The following is a 21,299-nucleotide window of genomic DNA, read 5'->3' as shown; positions in this document are numbered from 1 at the left end:
CCATCGGAAATATGATCGCAATTTTATAATACAATTTTCAGTTGTGTGACATAATCTCAAATAATTCAAAATTAAACTTTTCTGAAATGTTTGGTATACACGAGTATCAAAGAGGATAATTCATAAGGCGCGTTTGCCTTTCTCGTATTTTTAAAACTCATAGCTCAGTGAAAGGATTTATATAATCTAACTACCAATAGAATCGAAATTTTTCAACTTAAACGTGTATAGCAACAGCATTGAAGTATTTCAATAGTACACTATTGAAAAATCTGTCTCATTTGACCCATGTCAACGCGTTCTGAGGAAGAGAACAAAATATCTGCTGCTGTACAACAAATCGTTCGAAAAAAAAATGTTCCGAACAGTGCTTAATGTCGTAGTGAATTACAAAATTTGGTCCTTCTGAAAGGCAGGAATGAATCCCGTACATCATCCTGATAGTTTCTTTCAATGAAATGCAAATCCGAAATGAAATAATCGACATTAAAATTCTATATGCTGCTATTTTTATAGCCGTTAGGACCGCCCATTAGTGAAAAAACTACAAACGAAGCCACGTAAAAAAAACCCTTTTAACAAAAATTGGATCAGTTTGAATTCTATCGCCACTGCGAGCAGATGTATTGTGTGTCATTTGCAAAGCTAGTTTCGCTTCTGACAATAGCGATTACTTCACAGCTGATATTCGTTTGCATTGGTGAAAAAACAACGAAAAAAGGACAACGGTGGGGAACATCACACAAAATCAGCCGTTCTAATTGCTCTAAAAGATTTCTAAAGATCTATTACGATTTCTTCTTCACAAATCGAAGGTAAAAATCCTCAGTTTAATGCAAATCTAGAACTGTTTGATTAGATTTGTGCACTTTTCGCTGTGTGTAATTCAAAGTAATCGAGATCAAGTGAAACCTTCTTTGTTTTTTCAAGAAAATGACCCTTATTACCGCTCTCATTTCCACTTTCACTTTCACTCACATATCACTTCACTTGATTTTATCTATTACCGGTGTCACGCTCAGTGAAGTAATCACTGTAGTGAAAAACAAAATGTTCTCATTATTTTTACGTTTCGTCTTTGACTCATCAGTGCAGAGCAGTTCAAATTGAACTGCTTAGTGCTAAACTCGGCAGTTCAATTTGAACCGCTAAGCAGACGTAAAGTTTCTGCTATTTACAGAACACTTTTTGTTTTGCAACTAAGTGCAATGTCTTTTCTGACGTGCCGAACGAAAACGTGTTTTCGACTATTTCTGGCCGATGCAGGTATGGTCATTTAGGGGTTAGCCAAATTTTGTGCTAGGGCACATAACCGTTTTCATTATTTTTACGTTTCGTCTTTGACTCATCAGTGCAGAGCAGTTCAAATTGAACTGCTTAGTGCTAAACTCGGCAGTTCAATTTGAACCGCTAAGCAGACGTAATGTTTCTGCTATTTACAGAACACTTTTTGTTTTGCAACTAAGTGCAATGTCTTTTCTGACGTGCCGAACGAAAACGTGTTTTCGACTATTTCTGGCCGATGCAGGTATGGTACTTAGTTGCAAAACAAAAAGTGTTCTGTAAATAGCAGAAACTTTACGTCTGCTTAGCGGTTCAAATTGAACTGCCGAGTTTAGCACTAAGCAGTTCAATTTGAACTGCTCTGCACTGATGAGTCAAAGACGAAACGTAAAAATAATGAAAACGGTTATGTGCCCTAGCACAAAATTTGGCTAACCCCTAAATGACCATACCTGCATCGGCCAGAAATAGTCGAAAACACGTTTTCGTTCGGCACGTCAGAAAAGACATTGCACTTAGTTGCAAAACAAAAAGTGTTCTGTAAATAGCAGAAACTTTACGTCTGCTTAGCGGTTCAAATTGAACTGCCGAGTTTAGCACTAAGCAGTTCAATTTGAACTGCTCTGCACTGATGAGTCAAAGACGAAACGTAAAAATAATGAAAACGGTTATGTGCCCTAGCACAAAATTTGGCTAACCCCTAAATGACCATACCTGCATCGGCCAGAAATAGTCGAAAACACGTTTTCGTTCGGCACGTCAGAAAAGACATTGCACTTAGTTGCAAAACAAAAAGTGTTCTGTAAATAGCAGAAACTTTACGTCTGCTTAGCGGTTCAAATTGAACTGCCGAGTTTAGCACTAAGCAGTTCAATTTGAACTGCTCTGCACTGATGAGTCAAAGACGAAACGTAAAAATAATGAAAACGGTTATGTGCCCTAGCACAAAATTTGGCTAACCCCTAAATGACCATACCTGCATCGGCCAGAAATAGTCGAAAACACGTTTTCGTTCGGCACGTCAGAAAAGACATTGCACTTAGTTGCAAAACAAAAAGTGTTCTGTAAATAGCAGAAACTTTACGTCTGCTTAGCGGTTCAAATTGAACTGCCGAGTTTAGCACTAAGCAGTTCAATTTGAACTGCTCTGCACTGATGAGTCAAAGACGAAACGTAAAAATAATGAAAACGGTTATGTGCCCTAGCACAAAATTTGGCTAACCCCTAAATGAACAAAATGTTGGTGAACTGTGGTTCGTAATAACAACAAGCTCATCAAAGTAATTACTTTTTTCTCTGAAGCGAATTTCGTGATAAAGACCTACATTCACTTCACTTCGTTTTCACCGTGAAATGGTACCGATAATAAGGTAAAAATCATTTCACTTGGTTTTCACCGTGTAGTGATACTCGTAATAAGGGCCAATGTGAAAAATGGGAATGCTTGCATAGTTCATACAATTGATCAACTAATTGATATTCGGAAGTGTTAAGGAACATGTCAGTTGTTTTCGTATCCACGACATCCAGTTATTTCTCTGACATTACCCACTCGCCTTTTTTCATAGGGAATCCCCCTTATATTAAATTTGTACGAAGGCACATACTTAGTCATAGAAAAGCGCTTGCTGTTTCTCAATCAAATCAATTGAAAAAGCATCCCTTTTGATAAATTAAAAACAACAATAAAACTCGCAATATATATACAAAAATAACAACTCATTTATTCAGTAACTACGATCATAAATTAATGAAAAACAATCTTTTAATTTCATCCATCATCATCTGTGGTTGCACATTCTCTAATTCATCTCTTCGAACTAGATCGGTGATACTTCCGTCACGGACAACTTCAGCAACCGTCTGCAATGTCTGGAGTCTCTTCGCAGCTACCATCTGTCGGTCGTCGGATCGCTCAAATCGTGTTCGCTTGTGGTTACTGTCATCCACGACATACTGCAGATACTGATCGATTGGTCCAAATTCAGAATACTCGAAGCTCTCCAAATACAGCCTAAACGCAAAGTTACCTTGAGCCAGTTCGGGTTGAAGACCAAGATGTCCGTAAGAATCGTAGTAGATATTCTTAACTTCCGACTGAACCCTTATGCAATCTTCATAAGCGTTCATCATCAGCAGATAATATGCGTAGTCTTCCAGTGCTTCTGCATATTGGATGCTAGTAGATCCAAAATTGTGCCAAGCCCAGCTGACCGCTTGAGTAATCAGTAGTTTTGCCTGTAGATATCGCTTTTTTGCAATACAAGTTTTCGACATCTGCCGAAACGTTTCTATAATAGTTTCATACGAGCAGCTACCTTCGTTTAGCAACTGTAGTGCTAGCAGTCCGTGATGGTAACTGTCATCGAACTCACATTGCTCAAAAAGGCTCATAGATATGGTGCTGTACATTTCAGCCATCAAACTCAAGGGTATATTTTTAATCTGATTCATAAGCACGTAAATTTCACATATAGTTTGCAGAGCGGCATCGTGTCGTCTTGAGAGGCTTTCGGCGTAGAGAAGCGTTCGAAGTACACGCAGTTTATGTATGCGCCTCCCTTCGGCTTGCACTTTAACAACGTTCAACAGTATGATGGCCTCAGCATACCACCCAGACTCAGCAAGAATCGTACCCAACTCCAAACTATTGTTGAATCCCAATAAATGACGATCTCCAGGTCTAGTTGGCGACGATATGATTCGGTAGCAAAAATTTTCCACCAGTTCCCAAACAAAGTTCTTTGTAGATTTCTCCAGCCACAAGAAATATTTCAATAATTTTTCCTTGGCGTGAGATTCATATCGGATAATTTTACCAATATTGTAGGGATTAGATAAAACTTCACGTTGCAACCCGGTCAGCTCCGGCAGATGCAACATCTCTTCCAGCACATTCACCATGAACGGAACCGGTAGACGCTCGAGTTCCTTGGCGAGGTCACTGCTCTGTTGATTGAAGCCACTCTGCTGTAATGTTAATAACTCGTATGAATCCGACAACGGTGAACTGGTAGAGCTGCCACTACTTGACGTTACTTCCCAAGCAGAATCCATACTTAACGTTTTATTTGTAGCTGTTTGAGTTTGAATGTTTCACAACAATGATTGAAAAGTGAATGTCAAAACTTTGAAAGTGTATAGTATTTAAATGGTCCAAGTTTTTACCTAAAGCGTCTGTAGGGTATCCAGAAATATCAATAAATCAGAACATCAGGTAACTGTACAGATTGCATACCCAGAATACAAACGAAAATTGCAGGTAAAAACAACTATGTTTGTTGTGTTGACAGTTTAGTTAAAAAATACGTTTAGGTACACATAGAGGGTTTAACATATTTTGTTCATATATAAATTAATTCACAAAAGAAGGCTTAGAAAAAATCGAGGATTTTATCGATGACTGGGCTCGGTTCGACAATATCTTAAAAACATACTAAAAATTATATGAACGGCTGAATACAAAAATCGGAGAGCCGGCTCAAATGCCAGGATAAAACCATAGAATGCAAAAACCGGACACGAATTGTGCAAAGCAAAAATTGTTTCGAAACATCTTAATTGCAAGAACCAGACAAAAAAAATACATGTAAAGTACGGATAAAAACTTAACATGCATCCGGTTTTTTCATTTAAAGTTTTGGACCGACCGATGCTTTTGACTAAGCATGATTTGCTTTTAACGATTCATTAATTTTTTAGTTGTTTGACGTAAAGCCGCCATAACTAAGTTCGGTTTTTGCAATGACTGAGCGGAAACATATATTGGAGAAGCCAAATGAATAAAAAACTAACAGAAAAGATGATTTTTTGGAAAAAGATACGCTCAGAGACAGGACTCGAACCTGCGTTCTTATGCATTCCGTACATACGCGCTACCATTTCGCCACTCTGAATCATGTCTTAGTCACTCTAAAACGCCAGACAGACATAGTAGAACGTACATCGAACATGGTCTACATCCTACATTGTTTATATTGGCCGGGCTTATGTTGCGCTCTGAAGCGACAGTTGATATTCCAGTATTTATCCTAGAAATGAGACAAGTTTGGATTTTTTTCATTCAGAATTTCAAATAGATAGGAAACGGCTGTAACTGTTCAATAGTAATTGATTTTATAGCATTTTCTCTCTACTTTTCTAAAATCTATGTGCCACCATGCGCTTCCCCGCTCCTCGAAAATTTTTCTCAATTGTTTGTTTTTTTTTCAGTGCAAATGGATTTCAAGAAATGTCTGATTAATTACTCTCTTTATATTTCATATATTTTTGTGCTAATTTTGGCAACCATTTGTGAAGTAACAAATTTTTACACTTTACCACTTCCACAAAAATTCTTGGGGAACGCATATCGCTGTTACTAAAAGATTCAAAAGATGACTTCATAACTTCATGCTTTTCCATAGATTCATTTATATGGAGCTATACCCTTCTTGAATACTTTGGGGTGTTCTACCCTGGCGATGGAGAGAAAAAAAACATTACTCGATTGTATAGTACCAAGATGAAAATATATCCGATGATCTAGATACTTTGATGAGAAGCCATTACACAGTTATCGAATATTTGGGTTTTTTAGCCAACTTTTATATGGGAAGGCGTCACTGTGCTAGTATTGGTCGTATTAGTTACAGGCCATACAAACCGACTTTGGTTGTATCAGTCCACAGAATCCGGTTTCGTAACGAGCGCATATAGTATACATACATACTATATATGTATGTATGTATGTATGTATGTGTGAAGCCAAGGTCAGTCAGTTCAAGGCATTACCAGTGTATGCGGGTAGACTTACAGTAGATCCGAATTTGATTATCAAATAGCTTTCGTATAATTGCTGTTAAGAAGACCAAAATGAGTTTTGAGGACGCGGTGCCTTCCAGCAAGAACATCCGGCCATATAATGAAGAATTTCGCTGTACCAGCTTAAACCCGTTTTATGGTTTGTTTGTTAGAAGGGTGCGTCTTACTCATTTCAGACCTTCAGAGAGAAACACAAAGCTTCCCCCGCGTGACTCAGGTTGGTAATCCACTCCATCATCCAGTCATCCACTTGTAAGATACCCTGATGCACTCCCTGCCCCTCCCCGTTGTCGATATACTTGAGCTTAATACAATATAATATAATATAATATAATATAATATAATATAATATAATATAATATAACATAATATAATATAATATAATATAATATAATATAATATAATATAATATAATATAATATAATATAATATAATATAATATAATATAATATAATATAATATAATATAATTCAATACAACATAATATAATACAATATAACTACAGAGAACAGACATCCAAGCTAGTACAAACTTTTTTTAAAAGAGCTGTGTAAAGCATACAAGTGAAAATCCGTTAAAAATTACCGTTGCACACGACTTTGTACGTATGAATGTCTGTAGGATATCTGTTCTCTGTCATATAACATAATATAGAAAATATAATATAATATAACAAAATATAACACAGTATAAGATAATATAATATAACCCAATTTAATATAACATTACACAATATATTCTAACAATATACTATAACATAATACAATATAACACGATACATATATTTATAATATAATATAATACAATAGAATATAATGCAATGCAGTATAATACTATACAACATAATATAACATAATAGAATATAATATATGAAATCAAGACTGTCCCAGAAAGTATGGACGCAACCGAAAACCGCTGCCATTTCGCAATGGTTCAGAATCTGTCAATGTTTATGGCTGCGTCCTGTTGTTTACACTCTTCTCTAACCACTTGTGCAGTTGTTTATTCGTTTTCATTACTTTGTTTCGAAATGCGTGGACTTTCAGCACAACAACTTCGACAAATGGTGTACAAATAGTGCACAGAACGCGGACTGTCACTAAGAAAGATAGCAAAATTGGAAGGAGTAAGTGAAAAAGCCGTGCGAAATGCAATCAGGAAGTTCGGTGAGGATAACACCTCTGAGGATAAACCGAAAACGGGTCGAAAAAAAGGTCCTGCTAACCCTCAGTTGGATAAACGTATACTGAAGGCGTTTGAGCAAAAGAAGGAGGTTTCAGTTCGGAATGTGGTCAAAAAAGTGGGCACTTCGAAGTCAAATGTTCTTCGTGCTAAAGAACGTTTGAATCTTCGAACCTATAAGAAGCAGAAAAAACTAAAACGTAGTCCGAAACAAGAAGCATCGATCAGGCCGAGGGTTCGAAAGCTGTACAATACGATTCTTGCTGGAAATTTGAACTGCATAATCATGGACGACGAAACCTACGTGAAACTCGATTACAAATCCTTGCCGGGACCACAATATTATACGGTGCGAGAAGGGCAAGTGTTAAACCAGTCCAAGACATCGATTGAAGTCGAAAAATTTGGTAAGAAATCTATGGTCTGGCAAGCAATTTGTATCTGCGGTAAAATTTTGAAACCCTTCATCACCACTGCTTCAATGAACAGCGAAATATACATCAAGGAATGTTTACAAAAACCCATGATTCGAAGCCACAAGGACCCTGTTGTCTTCTGGCCAGATCTTGCTTCTTACCACTACTCGATATCAACGGTTGAATGGTATACTACCAAAAATGTCACTTTCGTCCCAAAAGACATGAATCCACGAAATTGCCCACAACTTCGACCAATTGAGGAATTTTGGGCATTAACGAAGGCACATCTTAGGAAACATGTCTCGGCAGCCGAAAACAAAAGATTGGAAAAAAAGTGTCAAAACTGAAGTCTGTACGGAATTTAATTAGGAACGTTCGCAAGAAGGTGCGCCAGCTAGTCTACAATGGCTAAGTAGCAAATGTTGAGAATAATATTCTGTTGTTATAGTCTAATATTATCAGTACATCGAATAAAATTTGAATATCTAACGTTTGTAATTATTTACAGCGAAATCAAAGTGCGTCCATACTTTCTGGGACAGTCTTTAATATTCTATGATACAATGTATAACAGTTGATGTCGCAGTGTAAGTTTCTTTCGTCGCAGTACTGCAGGAAGTATAATTTTTTTTTAATAATAATAATTATAATAATTATAATAATTTTTTAATAAAAATAATAATTTTAATAATTACAACAATATATAATACAATGTAATATAATTCAATTCAGTATACAACAAATAATGCAACAAACAACAGAGCCACATGTTGCAATATACTATGATAAATATTTCACTTTAGGATGGACTTAAAACTACAAGCCATTTCGCACCCTCTCATCCTGCTACTAACGCAGAAGGCGATAGCACCCAGTCGACGCCGTTCTATTGACCAAATGTCATCATTGACACTCGGGGAGGCATGAGATAGGAACTTGTGAGGACTTAGTTATCTCACCATTTGACGACCGGTTTCGGAACAAGCGAATATAGTGGTCAAAAACCTTCAGAACGACATAACTCCGAAACTTCTGAACGGATTGCTATTAAACATGGCACAGATACCAGATACCAGAAAAAAGTTAACCGTTCAAAACTGTTTCCTTTCGACTGGTTTGGAGTCAAAATTGAACGATGTTGGACTTCTCACTTAGCATAATTAAAACCACCAAATTTCTATTAAAAAAACTACTATGATCGATGATTCCTGGTCTCACAAACCGGATCTAGAAACGGCAATAAAAAACGACGTTTTGTTGCATTCTTAAATTCGATATAAATATTGCAAAAATGAAAACACACTGAACTGCAAGAAGTATTTGTTTCACTCAAATGTTTGCAACCTCAACGCTTACCCTAATGTAACATATACAGTTCGAAAAATTCCTGTGATTTTACATTTTATTAGATGCACATAAATGGAGCGTAATATACCACACAAATTTATGTTCAAGAACATGTAAAATTGTGTGATTTGAAAATTACATGGCTTTAAAAACGAATGGAATAAAAATTAAAAGATCAACAGCAACAACGCGACTTGAACCGAAAAACATTAGATCACAAAACACACCAGTTACACTTTCTGTACGAATGGAATATTGCGTCATTTGAGAAATTAAGTAGTAATGAACTGTATAGTTTGTAGAATTATGTCACCTGTAAAATTCATGTTTATTTTCTGTGTATGAATAATGCGAGAGAACTTATGGCCTGAGTAAATTTTACTCAAATCCATACTCAAATTTTAACATATTGTTTCAGTTTATGAAGTAATCGCTACTCAAACCATGAGTTATGCTCAAAGAGCGTGTGAGGGTATTGCGATTTATATGAACCAAAGCGCAATGTGAAAGTCAGACTAAGAAAACGATAGAATAACCGTAATCGGAAGTTTCAATATTGATCCCCCTCTTAGAATCTGGTTATTTTGAATATAAAAGAATAATGATAATGGGAATGTCTCTGTTCCCAACGATATTTGAATTCAAATTTTAGTTTCACAGAGATTATGTTTCATCATGATGATAAATTATTATCTCGTTTATGAATTACAAGAGTAGTTGCTGGACAAAATCAACCGTGAATTACAAGAGTAGTTGCTGGACAAAAAGCGTCGTGTAGAGAATTGTCGATTATGTATGGCTAGTGAATAAACAAAATACGTTAACAATTCATTTGGCTATTTATTTGCATCAGATACAAAATTGTCAAATATTTACGTACAACAAACCATAATGATATAATCCCAAATCCAGCAGTTTCTCTAACATCTAACTAGGATAAAAGCTTATAAATAACCCTCAATACAAAATATCACAGCAACGTCGACTTCGGCACGCAACAAGTCTACTTTCCCAAATCGTTCATCGGATTCGTTGTCAGTCTGGTAAAACTATTGGAAAGATTCTCCTCCTCGTCCTGCATCCGTTGCTGATAGTTCTCCTGTTTAATGTCAGTGATCGTAAGATGACCAACGATGGACTTAATCTCCGACGAATTCATGGTAAACTCCTTGCCAAGCTCCATATCCAACAGATTGCTGAGATTATATTCAGCTGCATTACCCATCTGTTGGTTAGTTCCCTGAGAACTTCCGATGGGCAGACCACCATTCATGAGGTTGTTCATGTTATAATGCACATTGCTACTGGTGGATGGAAGCTGAAACTGGTTCTGCGGGTGCTGCTGAGCTCGGAGAATTTGCTGTTGCTGCTGTGGGTAATTGTACTGATTCTGTGTTGGTTGACCTCCCATATAGAAATCGTTACCAGGACCAGGCTGATATCCTCGTGGTGGCATCGCCATGTTATTCTCGCCCATGAATGTGGAAGTGCTTTCTAGCGGTGCAATCGGAGACCTTTGCATCATGGAAACGTCGTTAGGACAACGATAGGTACCTTGAAATCCGTGGAATTGAGGTGGTGACTCCCTTCGATCGGTCTTTACTGTTTCTTCCGGAATATTCACCATGTGACCAATAAAACCACCATGAGCTCCTTCTGGAACATGTTCCGAAATTTCACAACTGCTGATTTTCTGGCGCTTTCGCTTTTGACTTAACGTGTCTACTGGAATAAGTTCGAACGGCAATGGCTCGCTTGTTGCCCCATCCGAAGGCCTTCTGAGCTGAATATTCACCATCACGGACTGATCAACTTCGAGAGTTCGGTATCGTGGTGTTCTGAAACAGATAGCAACCTGTTTGTGGACGTTATTATGCTGGAACTCGCCAGTGTCCATCCATAGAATTTTCCCATGCTGTTCCTCGTAGAAACGCACCGATATATCTTCTTTCGCCACTTTTTCACACAGAAGTATAATTTCTTTACCACCAGTTACTGGAGCGGTGACATCACTGAGCTTACAGATCACCAAATCGGACATTGCTTTTTTGTCAAAAATTATATCGGATACAACCGGTTGAAGTGCTTCTGTGAATCGGCCAGGTTGCTGTCCTTCCACAAACACCTGGAAGCAAAGCCGCACGGCATTCAAATCTATAGTTGCAGGTTGTTTTGCGTGGCCATATCCAGTTCTAAAAGGATCCACTCTAATGTTCTCTCTCAACCGGAGCGCCTCTTCGATGCCTTTCTTCTTCACACACTGAATTCCTAGGTTACTGAAAATGTAGCTCATTGTGCTACTGTCAAGCTGAACAGTGCAGACTCCTTGCTTACAGCCCTCTTTGCCAACCAGGTTATGCGGATGAGGCCGATATGGAGGATCCTTTGTGACGCAGGAAACTACCGCCAGTGCTCTTCCTTTGTATCCACGAACCTCGATACTGGGGAAAGTTTTCTGTTCCGGTGTTGTGCGAACACCGGGAATCGATCCAGCCGATCGACCTTCGCACTCATACCGAAAGCGCAAAGCTTTCGACTGCGGCTGTTCGGTAATCACGACGTATGGCTTTTCTTGTGTTGTAGGAGGCATTTCAACGATGGTTTTTCACTTTCAAAAAAATTAAGAACGACTTGAACCAACCAAAATCAAAAATGTTATTATTACGCGAGTACCATGTTAAGCGTTGCAAAACTCAAACTGGAATGACGCTGTTCCAACATAGCAGATCTTTAAATTGTGCGTTTTGTATACCTATGAGATTGTTGGAAACAGGTCAAAAAACCGTTATTCCTACTGTATTAACTAGATCACAAAATTATTGAAGAAAAGAGTAGGTAAAAATACGCTGTCAATGTAGAAAAAAGCAAAATAAACAAATCGTTATTTTAACATGATTATGAAAAAGTCAATTACAGGTAGATTTGTTTATTCATTCTATTTATACATTTTAGGCAACAATATTCCAGGCAAACGAAGCAAATGTGAACTGAGTGGAAACGAGTCCTACTGAAGAGCTATGTTTATTAATCACACATTTCTTCCTTTCCGCATGGCATTCTTTCAATAATAATTGAAAATCATTCAAAATTACATGAAAGCTACTAATCCAAATTTTGACTATTATCTCTCAAATAAAATTTGCCTCCATTGAAGTTACAGTTTATGAAAACAAAACATTTTCTTCTTTGTACTAACAATTTTTTATTGAAACGATTAATGTAATTTTAGGTTGTTTTTTTTTATTGTTGAGATAGAAATATTATATGCATAATACATCAATTAAAAATGGCAAACGAATTAATTAATTGAACAAAAATAAATAATCGCATTTGAAAATGCGCAGATAATTTTAACGGTCAACTGTATCAATAGATATGTATTCTTCATCTCTGACATAATTGAAAAAGCTGTACAATTACGACATTTGTTTTCATAGATATCATACCAAAGTAACCAATAAATAATAATTAGTCTTCGTCGCTTTTTGAAATAAAATACCGAAATTATCGGTTCTCATGCATGCGAGTTATCACCGAGATTTTAAGCTATCAATTAAAGTGAAATTTCGAATAGAAATAAACATTCCAATTAAAGCTCGTTATCATATGTCGTTTTCACTTGAGAACACTGAAACTGACCCAGGGTTGTTTCATCAAACAAACACTTTTCACGAAACTGTGTTGGTTTCGCACTTAGCAACAGGGATTTGAGCAAACCTGATATAAAAACCAGGTTCGGAACTGACTCGATTTTCAGCTCAACAACGTTGAAACGAGGTTCGAAACTAGCTTCAAATAAACGGTTTGACAGCAGTTAGAGTGGAAACTGGGTTAGGTTTGGTATCAAGCGAAAACGACAATAGATTCATTGATTTCAACATCATATTGGTGGTTGAACTGATAGGCTCGGGAACGTAAAAAAAAGAAACAATATATCAGATGACTCAATAAAACATTCAATATTCGAGAAAATATATCAATCCAATCAATTTCGATTTAGATTTCGATTAGCGTTGCAAGGAAATTTATCCCGTGTGCGTAAGGATTCTCTGGGGGATTTCTTGTCACGAATAAACGCCAAAAATTGAACAAATCTGTTATTAATATTACGAAACATATCGCTATATTCAGATTCAATTTTTAATTGCAACTGATTCCACGTATGAGCTCTTGCACTTATTCACATCGCCCAGTTTTGCACTGAAGACAAATGGCTACTTTGATGAATCACCGAATTTCGGTTGTCTAAAGGCTGTTTAACGAGATTTCGGTGAAATGACCAATTGCTGGTAAACACGATAATTTACAAAACCGAATATCAGTACATCATTTTGAATTGCCGAGAAATCAGAAATAATAAACCGACTCTTTTGGAAAAAGCTGAAAGAGCCGAAATTTTATTTCTTTTACCCGAGATCAAAATTAAGTTTTAAGTGTGTAGGTTGCTTAAATCGAACTTCTACGTTAAAATTTACCCAAACGAATTTTTAATTTGCCGAAAAACTGACTGTGCATTTTGAAATAAACTGAAATATTAGGTTGGTACTAGCTCTGGTTTGAAAGAATTTTCTTCAAATATTTGTTTTCTCTATTTATATAGCAGAGTTAGCAGCAGTTCATTATAGCTTGAGTGTAATCGTCACATCATCTCCAAACCATTATTTCCTCTTCGCAAATAGTCTGAGTGCAATTGAAGCTGAACGACATATTGAATAATAAGAATTTGAATTAAGTAAAAGTAATTTTCCAAACTGAATTTATGGCCTTTTTAATTGGTTACACTTAGAGTGTCGGACCCTGTATATGTAATCATAAATAAAATACATTTTTTACTCGATTTACTTGATTTATGATATAATGTTGATTTAAACTGATATTTAAAGTTGATTAAATTGACAATGACTAACGTTTAATAACCTCAATTTTAGTCGGGACATTCAGGTCAACTTCAGTCATTGGTGTGGAACAAACAATTTTAAATGTTTTTTCGATAAAAAATACGAGTTTGAACTACAATCATATAATTAGTTGGTTCTAACTAGGCCCATTCATCTCCGTGATGCTTATTTCGTTCACACTGTCAAGATTTCATAGAAAAAACGAAAGCATTATGTCGATATTATAACAGCATTACATTTATTCAATTCGCCGTTCTATGTTCTGTATATTTGAAACACGAGTAAAGCACTGCTGGGGCTGCCAGTTTTTCTTGTTATAAAATCCAGATTTAAATTTTGTAACTGACATAAATTATGCATCTAGAACTACAACACGACTGAATATACCTTAAAGCATCAATTTAAGAATATTTACTTAAATTTCCGTATATTGATATTGAAAAATAAGGCGGTAACATAAAAAAAGCAAAGCCTTCACGCTGCCAAAAAATTACCTAATTTTAAGTACTTTTCACTCAATAGAGGGGTTGTGTGCAGGAAGCCAATTTTGGGTAAAATGGGTTTTACTTATTTTTGAGTAAAAGCATCAATAGTACGCATTAGGTAGAAACTACGCAAGCAATATAAAAATCAACTTGGGTAATTTGATTCCAGTTTTCGTTCGATGGTTTGAAAAATAAAACGCAAACAATAAAGTCAACTATGATTACTTTATTTATTTAATATTTATCTTTTTACATATTTCAACAATGTAATTACGTTCAGATGGTTTGTTACCGTTACATTTACAAAATTCAGAATGAGTAATAAAATTAAATCTCTGCGCACACTTATGAGAATTCATATTCATTGTACTTTGCAATTGGAGCTGCAACAGTATTAAATCTACAGACTATATCATTGAACTGCCAAGGCTGCTCTATTGAGCTGCTGGAACTGCACCGTTGAGCGATCGAACGCATCTCAATATCTTCCATCGCCTGAAATGATATTGCGGTGTAATTATTGTTTTAAAAAAAATTATACAAAGCTACTCACACTGCGATTGATGACAATCATTGAAATATTCTCCCAAAACCGGCAATTTTACAAAATAATTTCACTCACTTCAAATCTGACCGATAGTTTCTGCGATGCAACACACAAAATTTTTTCACCCAACAGCAACTTATTGAAATAAACTACACTGTTGAGTGAAAACTACTCAATCGATACAGTACTTTTCACCCAACAATAATTAAAAACATGCTTAATTACTTCATGTTAGGTGAATTTAAGTCAACCGTTGGGTTTTTTTTTGGCAGCGTGTACCTCTAGCAAGCTACGCATAAGACTGAAACGTTAGCTATAATTTCGCTTCTATTTGTAGATTCGCGTGCTTCCAACAGCTTTGCTTTTGCTTCGATTGACCAATCAGAGCGCTGCTTTCCCTTTGATATATCGCTTACTCCTTCAAAACCGTCGACTATGGCAGGGAAATCCGGTATGCTGGAGATTTTTAGCAGACAAATAGGACACTGCTAGCTATTGATCAACATTTCAATGATATAAAATTAAAAATGAATGGCTATGAACATTCAAATCAATACGTAGGAATATTTCCAATCAAATGGTGACATAATATTAATAATTGATACAAAATTGACTGAGCTGTAATTGTTCAAAACCTGACCACATTTCTACGTGTATTTTTCTTGAGTTTCTAGTTGACACCGCTATATAGAAAACATAAATGTGTTCCACATTAAAAATAGAACGGCATCGTAAACCAGTTTTAAATTTGACAGAAGAACTGATCGAATAAACAAAACTAGAACTGCTTGCTGGGGATACGTTTATTCCAGTTTATGTTCTATTATAGATCTTTCATATAGAACTTCTAGCTGCTGAATTTACTCTTATAATGTAAAAAAAGTTTGAATAAATTTGCTGTTTTTTTATTCAGATTATCCCCTACTCTCGCCTTAACCATTGTCGTCTGGTGAGCAGCATAACACTTTACCCTATTCTTTTTTGATAGTTTGCCAACAATTCTCCTTTCAAGTCAATGTTGACTGTTCGCTTATTAGGCGTTATCACCCAAAACGCCAGATGTTTTCATACTACTAGTGAGAAGACGTGCTCACAAATTGGCAACTGGACCGGAAGTGATCTTTCGCACCACAAATAATTATTCCACAAACACCAGATTGCAAAACATCTTATGTCGTTTTCGCTTGATACCAAACCTAACCCAGTTTCCACCCTAACTGCTGTCAAACCGTTTGTTTGAAGCTAGTTTCGAACCTAGTTTTAACGTTGTTGAACTGAAAATCGAGTCAGTTTCGAACCTGGTTGTTATATCAGGTTTGCTCAAACCGCCGTTGCTAAGCGCGAAAACAACACAGTTTCGTGAAAAGTGTTTGTTTGAAGAAACTACCCTGGGTCAGTTTCAGTGTTCTCAAGCGAAAACGACATTAGTGAGCTACGCCTTTTCGTTGACAGTTAACCGCGATTTGGAAACAACGATTTGTATTTCGCTAACAGAAAATCTGAAATGGAAGTTCTATCTGAAAATGGTTTTCATCGAGATGTTAATCTATTCAATACTGTGTATTATCCTACGGATTTGATGTTGTATTTCGAAAAATATCACATTTTCGAAATTTTATTTGTAACAAAACCAAAAATTATTTTTATGTGCATGTAATTGTTAATAACATATCATCTTTTTGAAGGAATTGACTATCCTTATGGGTCAAAAGCGTCCACAAAATATTTACGACTTCATGGTGAAGAATCTGTGGAAAATATCTGCTAAATACAAGAGTGTAACCGTCTCCGTGAAACTAGATCATAATTCTCGTATGAGTAGTTGGAAATGTGATTAAACGGAATAGAAAAATATACAGAATTTAAATTTTAGAATATGAGAAGTTCGTCAAAGTTTGCAGTCGTGTTCTAAAAGCCCCAATTATTCAAATCAACCGACCAGGGCTTAGAAAGGGTTTAAATAAGCTGCCCAACACATTGCAAAGATTTCGTTTGAGCAACAAAAATATAATTTTCATGGGTAACGAGTTCAATTATGTAGTTAATAGAAATTAATTAGTCACGATTGTAATACTAACAGATAAAGGTGATATTGAAAACTCAAAACGACTTCTTAAAGATTTCCATGTACACCAACACATCGATCTAGTAAAAAACGATGAGCTTCAAACTAAACAAAATTGGCGGACGATTTTACCTACTGCAACAGATTTGAGAAACACTATTAAATTAATCAATCGGAATCCAAATCATTTCAAGGTGAAATATATACAACGAATCGTTTTACTCGGTAGACTCGGATCAGGAACACATCGCTTTGCTCGAATGTTGGCTAATCGCTTGGATCTTGTTCTTGGTAAAATACTATTTATAACATTTATTCTGTTGCTAAAACAACTATCACTGTAAAGTTTCAACTAAAAGTCTGGTGGATGGAGCCAGGCAGAAATCGATTTATTTCAAGAAAACTTTGGAGATCGGACTTGATGACAACGTGCACACTTCCGAACTGATTACATCGATCGTGGAAAAAAGATTACTGGAACCGGATTGTCAACGATTCGGTTGGATACTTGTTGACTTTCCTAGTACAGCTGAAGATGTTGAAAATTTTTTTCGTTTGCTGATAGCCCCCCAAAAGTAAACACTAAGTTTACCAAGTTAATTTTCTTGTTCTTATAATAAGTTTCTGTTCATTATTAAGAGTAATATACATACACGCTAACGAACGTCTTTGTTGGAAACGGAAAATGAATCAAATAGATAGTAAGCAATCATCGAAGCACAGCAGAACCATATTGGAGTCTGTTATGCGAGCTGAGGTAATGCTTTTAATATAGGAAAAACATAATTTCCCATTTATTTTATACATTTAGTTCAACTACTTCAACGTTCATCAACCAGGATTGATCGCAGCACTGGAAAAACAAGATTGTGTCTTGCTAGATATCAATGGAAATAATAAAACCCAGATTGTATACAAAGATATAATCAAAAAACTCAATGTACATGAGATCAATAACAGCTAAATTAAAATGGGATAGATTTTTTGGTATTATTTTTGGACTTATCGTGTCATTTCTCAATGGCTGTAGTACACGGAAAACCACCGAATCACAAAAATGCAATATTGATGTTCACTCCTCTGGCTGTTTCAAATAAAAAATATGGATACAACTTACGTATCTATTGATTTTCCCTCCCGTGGTTGTTGGGCTTGACGGTATTGCAAACATCATCAGATACAATCAATTATCGTTACAATTTGATAAAGAAATGTGTTACAGCTTTTAGCTTCATTATTGAGCTAAATGATTAAGTTATGGAACGACTTGAATAAGATGTTGATTACATTACGCTCCAACATCCGGGGTTGGAGAGGCCGGTATGTTAAGTTACCTGAACTCTGTTTCATGTTTCATTTTCATACTACCGGCCCTTATTACCAGTGTGAAGTGGAAATTAAGTGAAGTGAACGTATCCCAATTGAGTTTCACACGATGACAGCAGATGAACGGTAAATCAAGTTCATCTTTGACGTTTATTGATAGTTTGTGTGCCATATAATACAGTGGAATGAGATGTAATATTGTGAAATAGAATAAAATAATATAGACTGAACATGTGAGCAAACCACTGATAGCTGTCAAACGATGCTCATCCAGTTCATTTTGTAAAGATGTCGGATGGGTGAGTTGATGTGTGAGTGAAATGTAAGAGGAAGTGCATTCAAAAACGGTAATAAAGTCCACCGATTCAGCTCAGGACCAACGAGTCATCTCATATACGAAAACTATTAGTTAGAGTAAGATCTGTTGTTTCTGTTCGATAGATTGACTTCAAGAGTGAAAGTAAATTAGGAGCATTCGTGTCGAGTTTTCACGTCGCTATAATATCAGTATTGAAATTCTCGAACTACTTTTTCTGCGGTATTGCTTTACAAAACCGAAACAAAAATATTGTATTCGGTTTTATCATAATTCATTGATTGAAAGATAATCGGTAAAATAACATGGTGATTCTACTAATGAGATGACTATTTGTACATTAACCCTAGTAAAACTCTATTAGAATAGAAATAGTAACTCAATGTTACGATGTTTATATGTGTGTATATACGTATATGCATGTGTGTATGTATGTATGTATGTATGTATTTATTTATGTATGTTTGTATGTATGTATGTAGGCAGGGTTTTTTCACTTCTCTATAAAGGACACGCTAATGAACAATTTTTTGTATCTCGTCCACCTGTTTCATACTTTAAAAACATAATGTTTTAGTAAAATAGAATAGCAGAACTTTTAATCAGTTTTCATTGTTATGAAATAGTAACTTTTGTTCACTAAATTCATAAATTCATAAGACACAAACATGAACACACTTAACAACAATTTTAAAAAATCTGTTTGAATCAGCACAAAAAAAAACAGTACCCAAGTGGGCACCATAGCCTAGGAACGTCTGGTTGTTGATTTAAAATAGAAATATCAGTGTTTATGTCACATACTTGGCATCATTTCTCAAAACAAGCGCTTGACATTTGATATTTGTATGAGTAGAGTGATGCAAATCTAAAAAAACCCTTCTTACTCCACTAAGTGGAATTTTCATAGATCTTGAAAAATCACCATAAAGGGGGGAGGGTGTATACATGAAATTTCCGAAATCGAAAAAAAAATTGATGCCAAAAATCTCAGAATTGCATGAAACGTCGAGATTTAGTGTCATCTCGAAAAAAAATTTTTTTTTGAAAAAATCGACTTTCTGGGACTCAAATCAAGTCTCAATCAGGTCCAGAAAGTCGATATTTAAGAAAAAAGATTCAGATGACACTTTCATGCAATTCTAAGACGTTTGGCATAAAAAAATGTTAGATTTCGGAAATCTCATGTACTCCCTATGGTGATTTTTCAATATCAAAAATTTTCAAACCATGACCACCGGGTAGCATTCCTTACCCGTGTCCGATTTAGCTCAAATTTTGCATGGGGGCTTTTTTCAAACTTTTGAGCACTACCGCTAGTTAGCGAAATAAGAGGTGATCCCAAAATATTGACACACTTATATACATTAGAGAGGTAAAAAACAACGTGTTTTGTCGGGTACGTCACTTATACCATCATATCTCCGGAAACAGAAGTCGCAGCCATTTGATCTTCGAACTTGATCAATGGCCAAATAGTTGCTTTCAAATGAGTCTAAGTTTGTTAAAATTGGTTCAGCCATCTCTGAAAAACTTGCGCGATAAAAAAACAACGCGTTTTGTCTGTTACGTCACTTATATCACCATATCTCCGAAACCAAAGGTCACAATCATTTGATATTCGAACTTGATCAATAGCCTAATAATAGCTTTCAAATGGGCCTAGATTTGTTAAAATCGGTTCAACCATCTTTGAGAAACTTGCGCGGTAAAAAAACAACGCGTTTTGTCGGGTACGTCACTTATACCATCATATCTCCGGAAACAGAAGTCGCAGCCATTTGATCTTCGAACTTGATCAATGGCCAAATAGTTGCTTTCAAATGAGTCTAAGTTTGTTAAAATTGGTTCAGCCATCTCTGAAAAACTTGCGCGATAAAAAAACAACGCGTTTTGTCTGTTACGTCACTTATATCACCATATCTCCGAAACCAAAGGTCACAATCATTTGATATTCGAACTTGATCAATAGCCTAATAATAGCTTTCAAATGGGCCTAGATTTGTTAAAATCGGTTCAACCATCTTTGAGAAACTTGCGCGGTAAAAAAACAACGCGTTTTGTCGGTTACGTCACTTATACAATCATATCTCCGGAACCAGAAATCACAGCCATTTGATATTTGAACTTGATCAATGGCCCGATAGTAGCTTTCAAACGAGACCAAGTTAGTTAAAATCGGTTCAGTCATCTCTGAGAAAATTGAGCAGTAAAAATATCTTCGATATGTGCGTACATATGTTTATGTTCACATAAACACAAACATTCTCCGATTTCGTCGAACTGAGTCGAATGATATATAACACTATGGGTCTCCCAGGCTCTGTTCAAAAGTCGGTTTTGCCAGCAATTCGGATACCTTCCTATAGAGAAAGGCTAAAATCTGTTTTCATTACACCAGATACGTTTCATGTTGAAAATTTAAAATGGTAAAAAATTGTCACTCATGTAAGTGACTGCCGCAATGACACCGGATTGTAGCATTTCCCGTCTGGGGAGTGTGTCGTTACTAAATTGCTATCAGCTAGATATATAATATATAATAACTATATATTATGACAGTTTAGAAAAATCAACAATTGATTTCTTTAATCTATAATACAAGTATTACGAAACTATAATCAAAA

General features: G+C 35.9%; 2 protein-coding genes across 3 annotated transcripts; one reads left to right on the top strand and one right to left on the bottom strand.

Annotated features, from left to right (window-relative positions):
• Nucleotides 1–10,038: 10,038 nt before the first annotated feature.
• On the bottom strand, nucleotides 10,039–11,625 carry LOC131433826 (embryonic polarity protein dorsal-like). The gene has a single exon (XM_058600432.1). It carries the CDS (start codon nucleotides 11,623–11,625, stop codon nucleotides 10,039–10,041), a length of 1,587 nt encoding a protein of 528 aa, XP_058456415.1.
• A 3,068-nt stretch (nucleotides 11,626–14,693) lies between these two features.
• On the top strand, nucleotides 14,694–19,783 carry LOC131438805 (uncharacterized). 2 transcript variants are annotated; one of them, XM_058609096.1, is made up of 7 exons: nucleotides 14,694–16,586; nucleotides 16,651–16,777; nucleotides 16,839–16,985; nucleotides 17,046–17,321; nucleotides 17,377–17,605; nucleotides 17,670–17,787; nucleotides 17,842–19,783. In XM_058609096.1, the coding sequence occupies exons 1-7, from the start codon at nucleotides 16,470–16,472 to the stop codon at nucleotides 17,992–17,994; spliced, it is 1,167 nt and encodes a 388-aa protein (XP_058465079.1). In that variant the 5' UTR covers nucleotides 14,694–16,469; the 3' UTR covers nucleotides 17,995–19,783. The 2 variants fall into 2 exon arrangements, with proteins under 2 accessions (XP_058465079.1, XP_058465080.1); XM_058609097.1 differs by having other exon boundaries at nucleotides 14,694–16,777.
• The last annotated feature ends 1,516 nt before the right edge of the window (nucleotides 19,784–21,299 follow it).

This window comes from Malaya genurostris, chromosome 3 (genome assembly GCF_030247185.1).
Source record: "Malaya genurostris strain Urasoe2022 chromosome 3, Malgen_1.1, whole genome shotgun sequence".
Lineage (NCBI taxonomy): Eukaryota > Metazoa > Arthropoda > Insecta > Diptera > Culicidae > Malaya > Malaya genurostris.
This window is presented reverse-complemented; position numbering and strand designations above follow the sequence as displayed.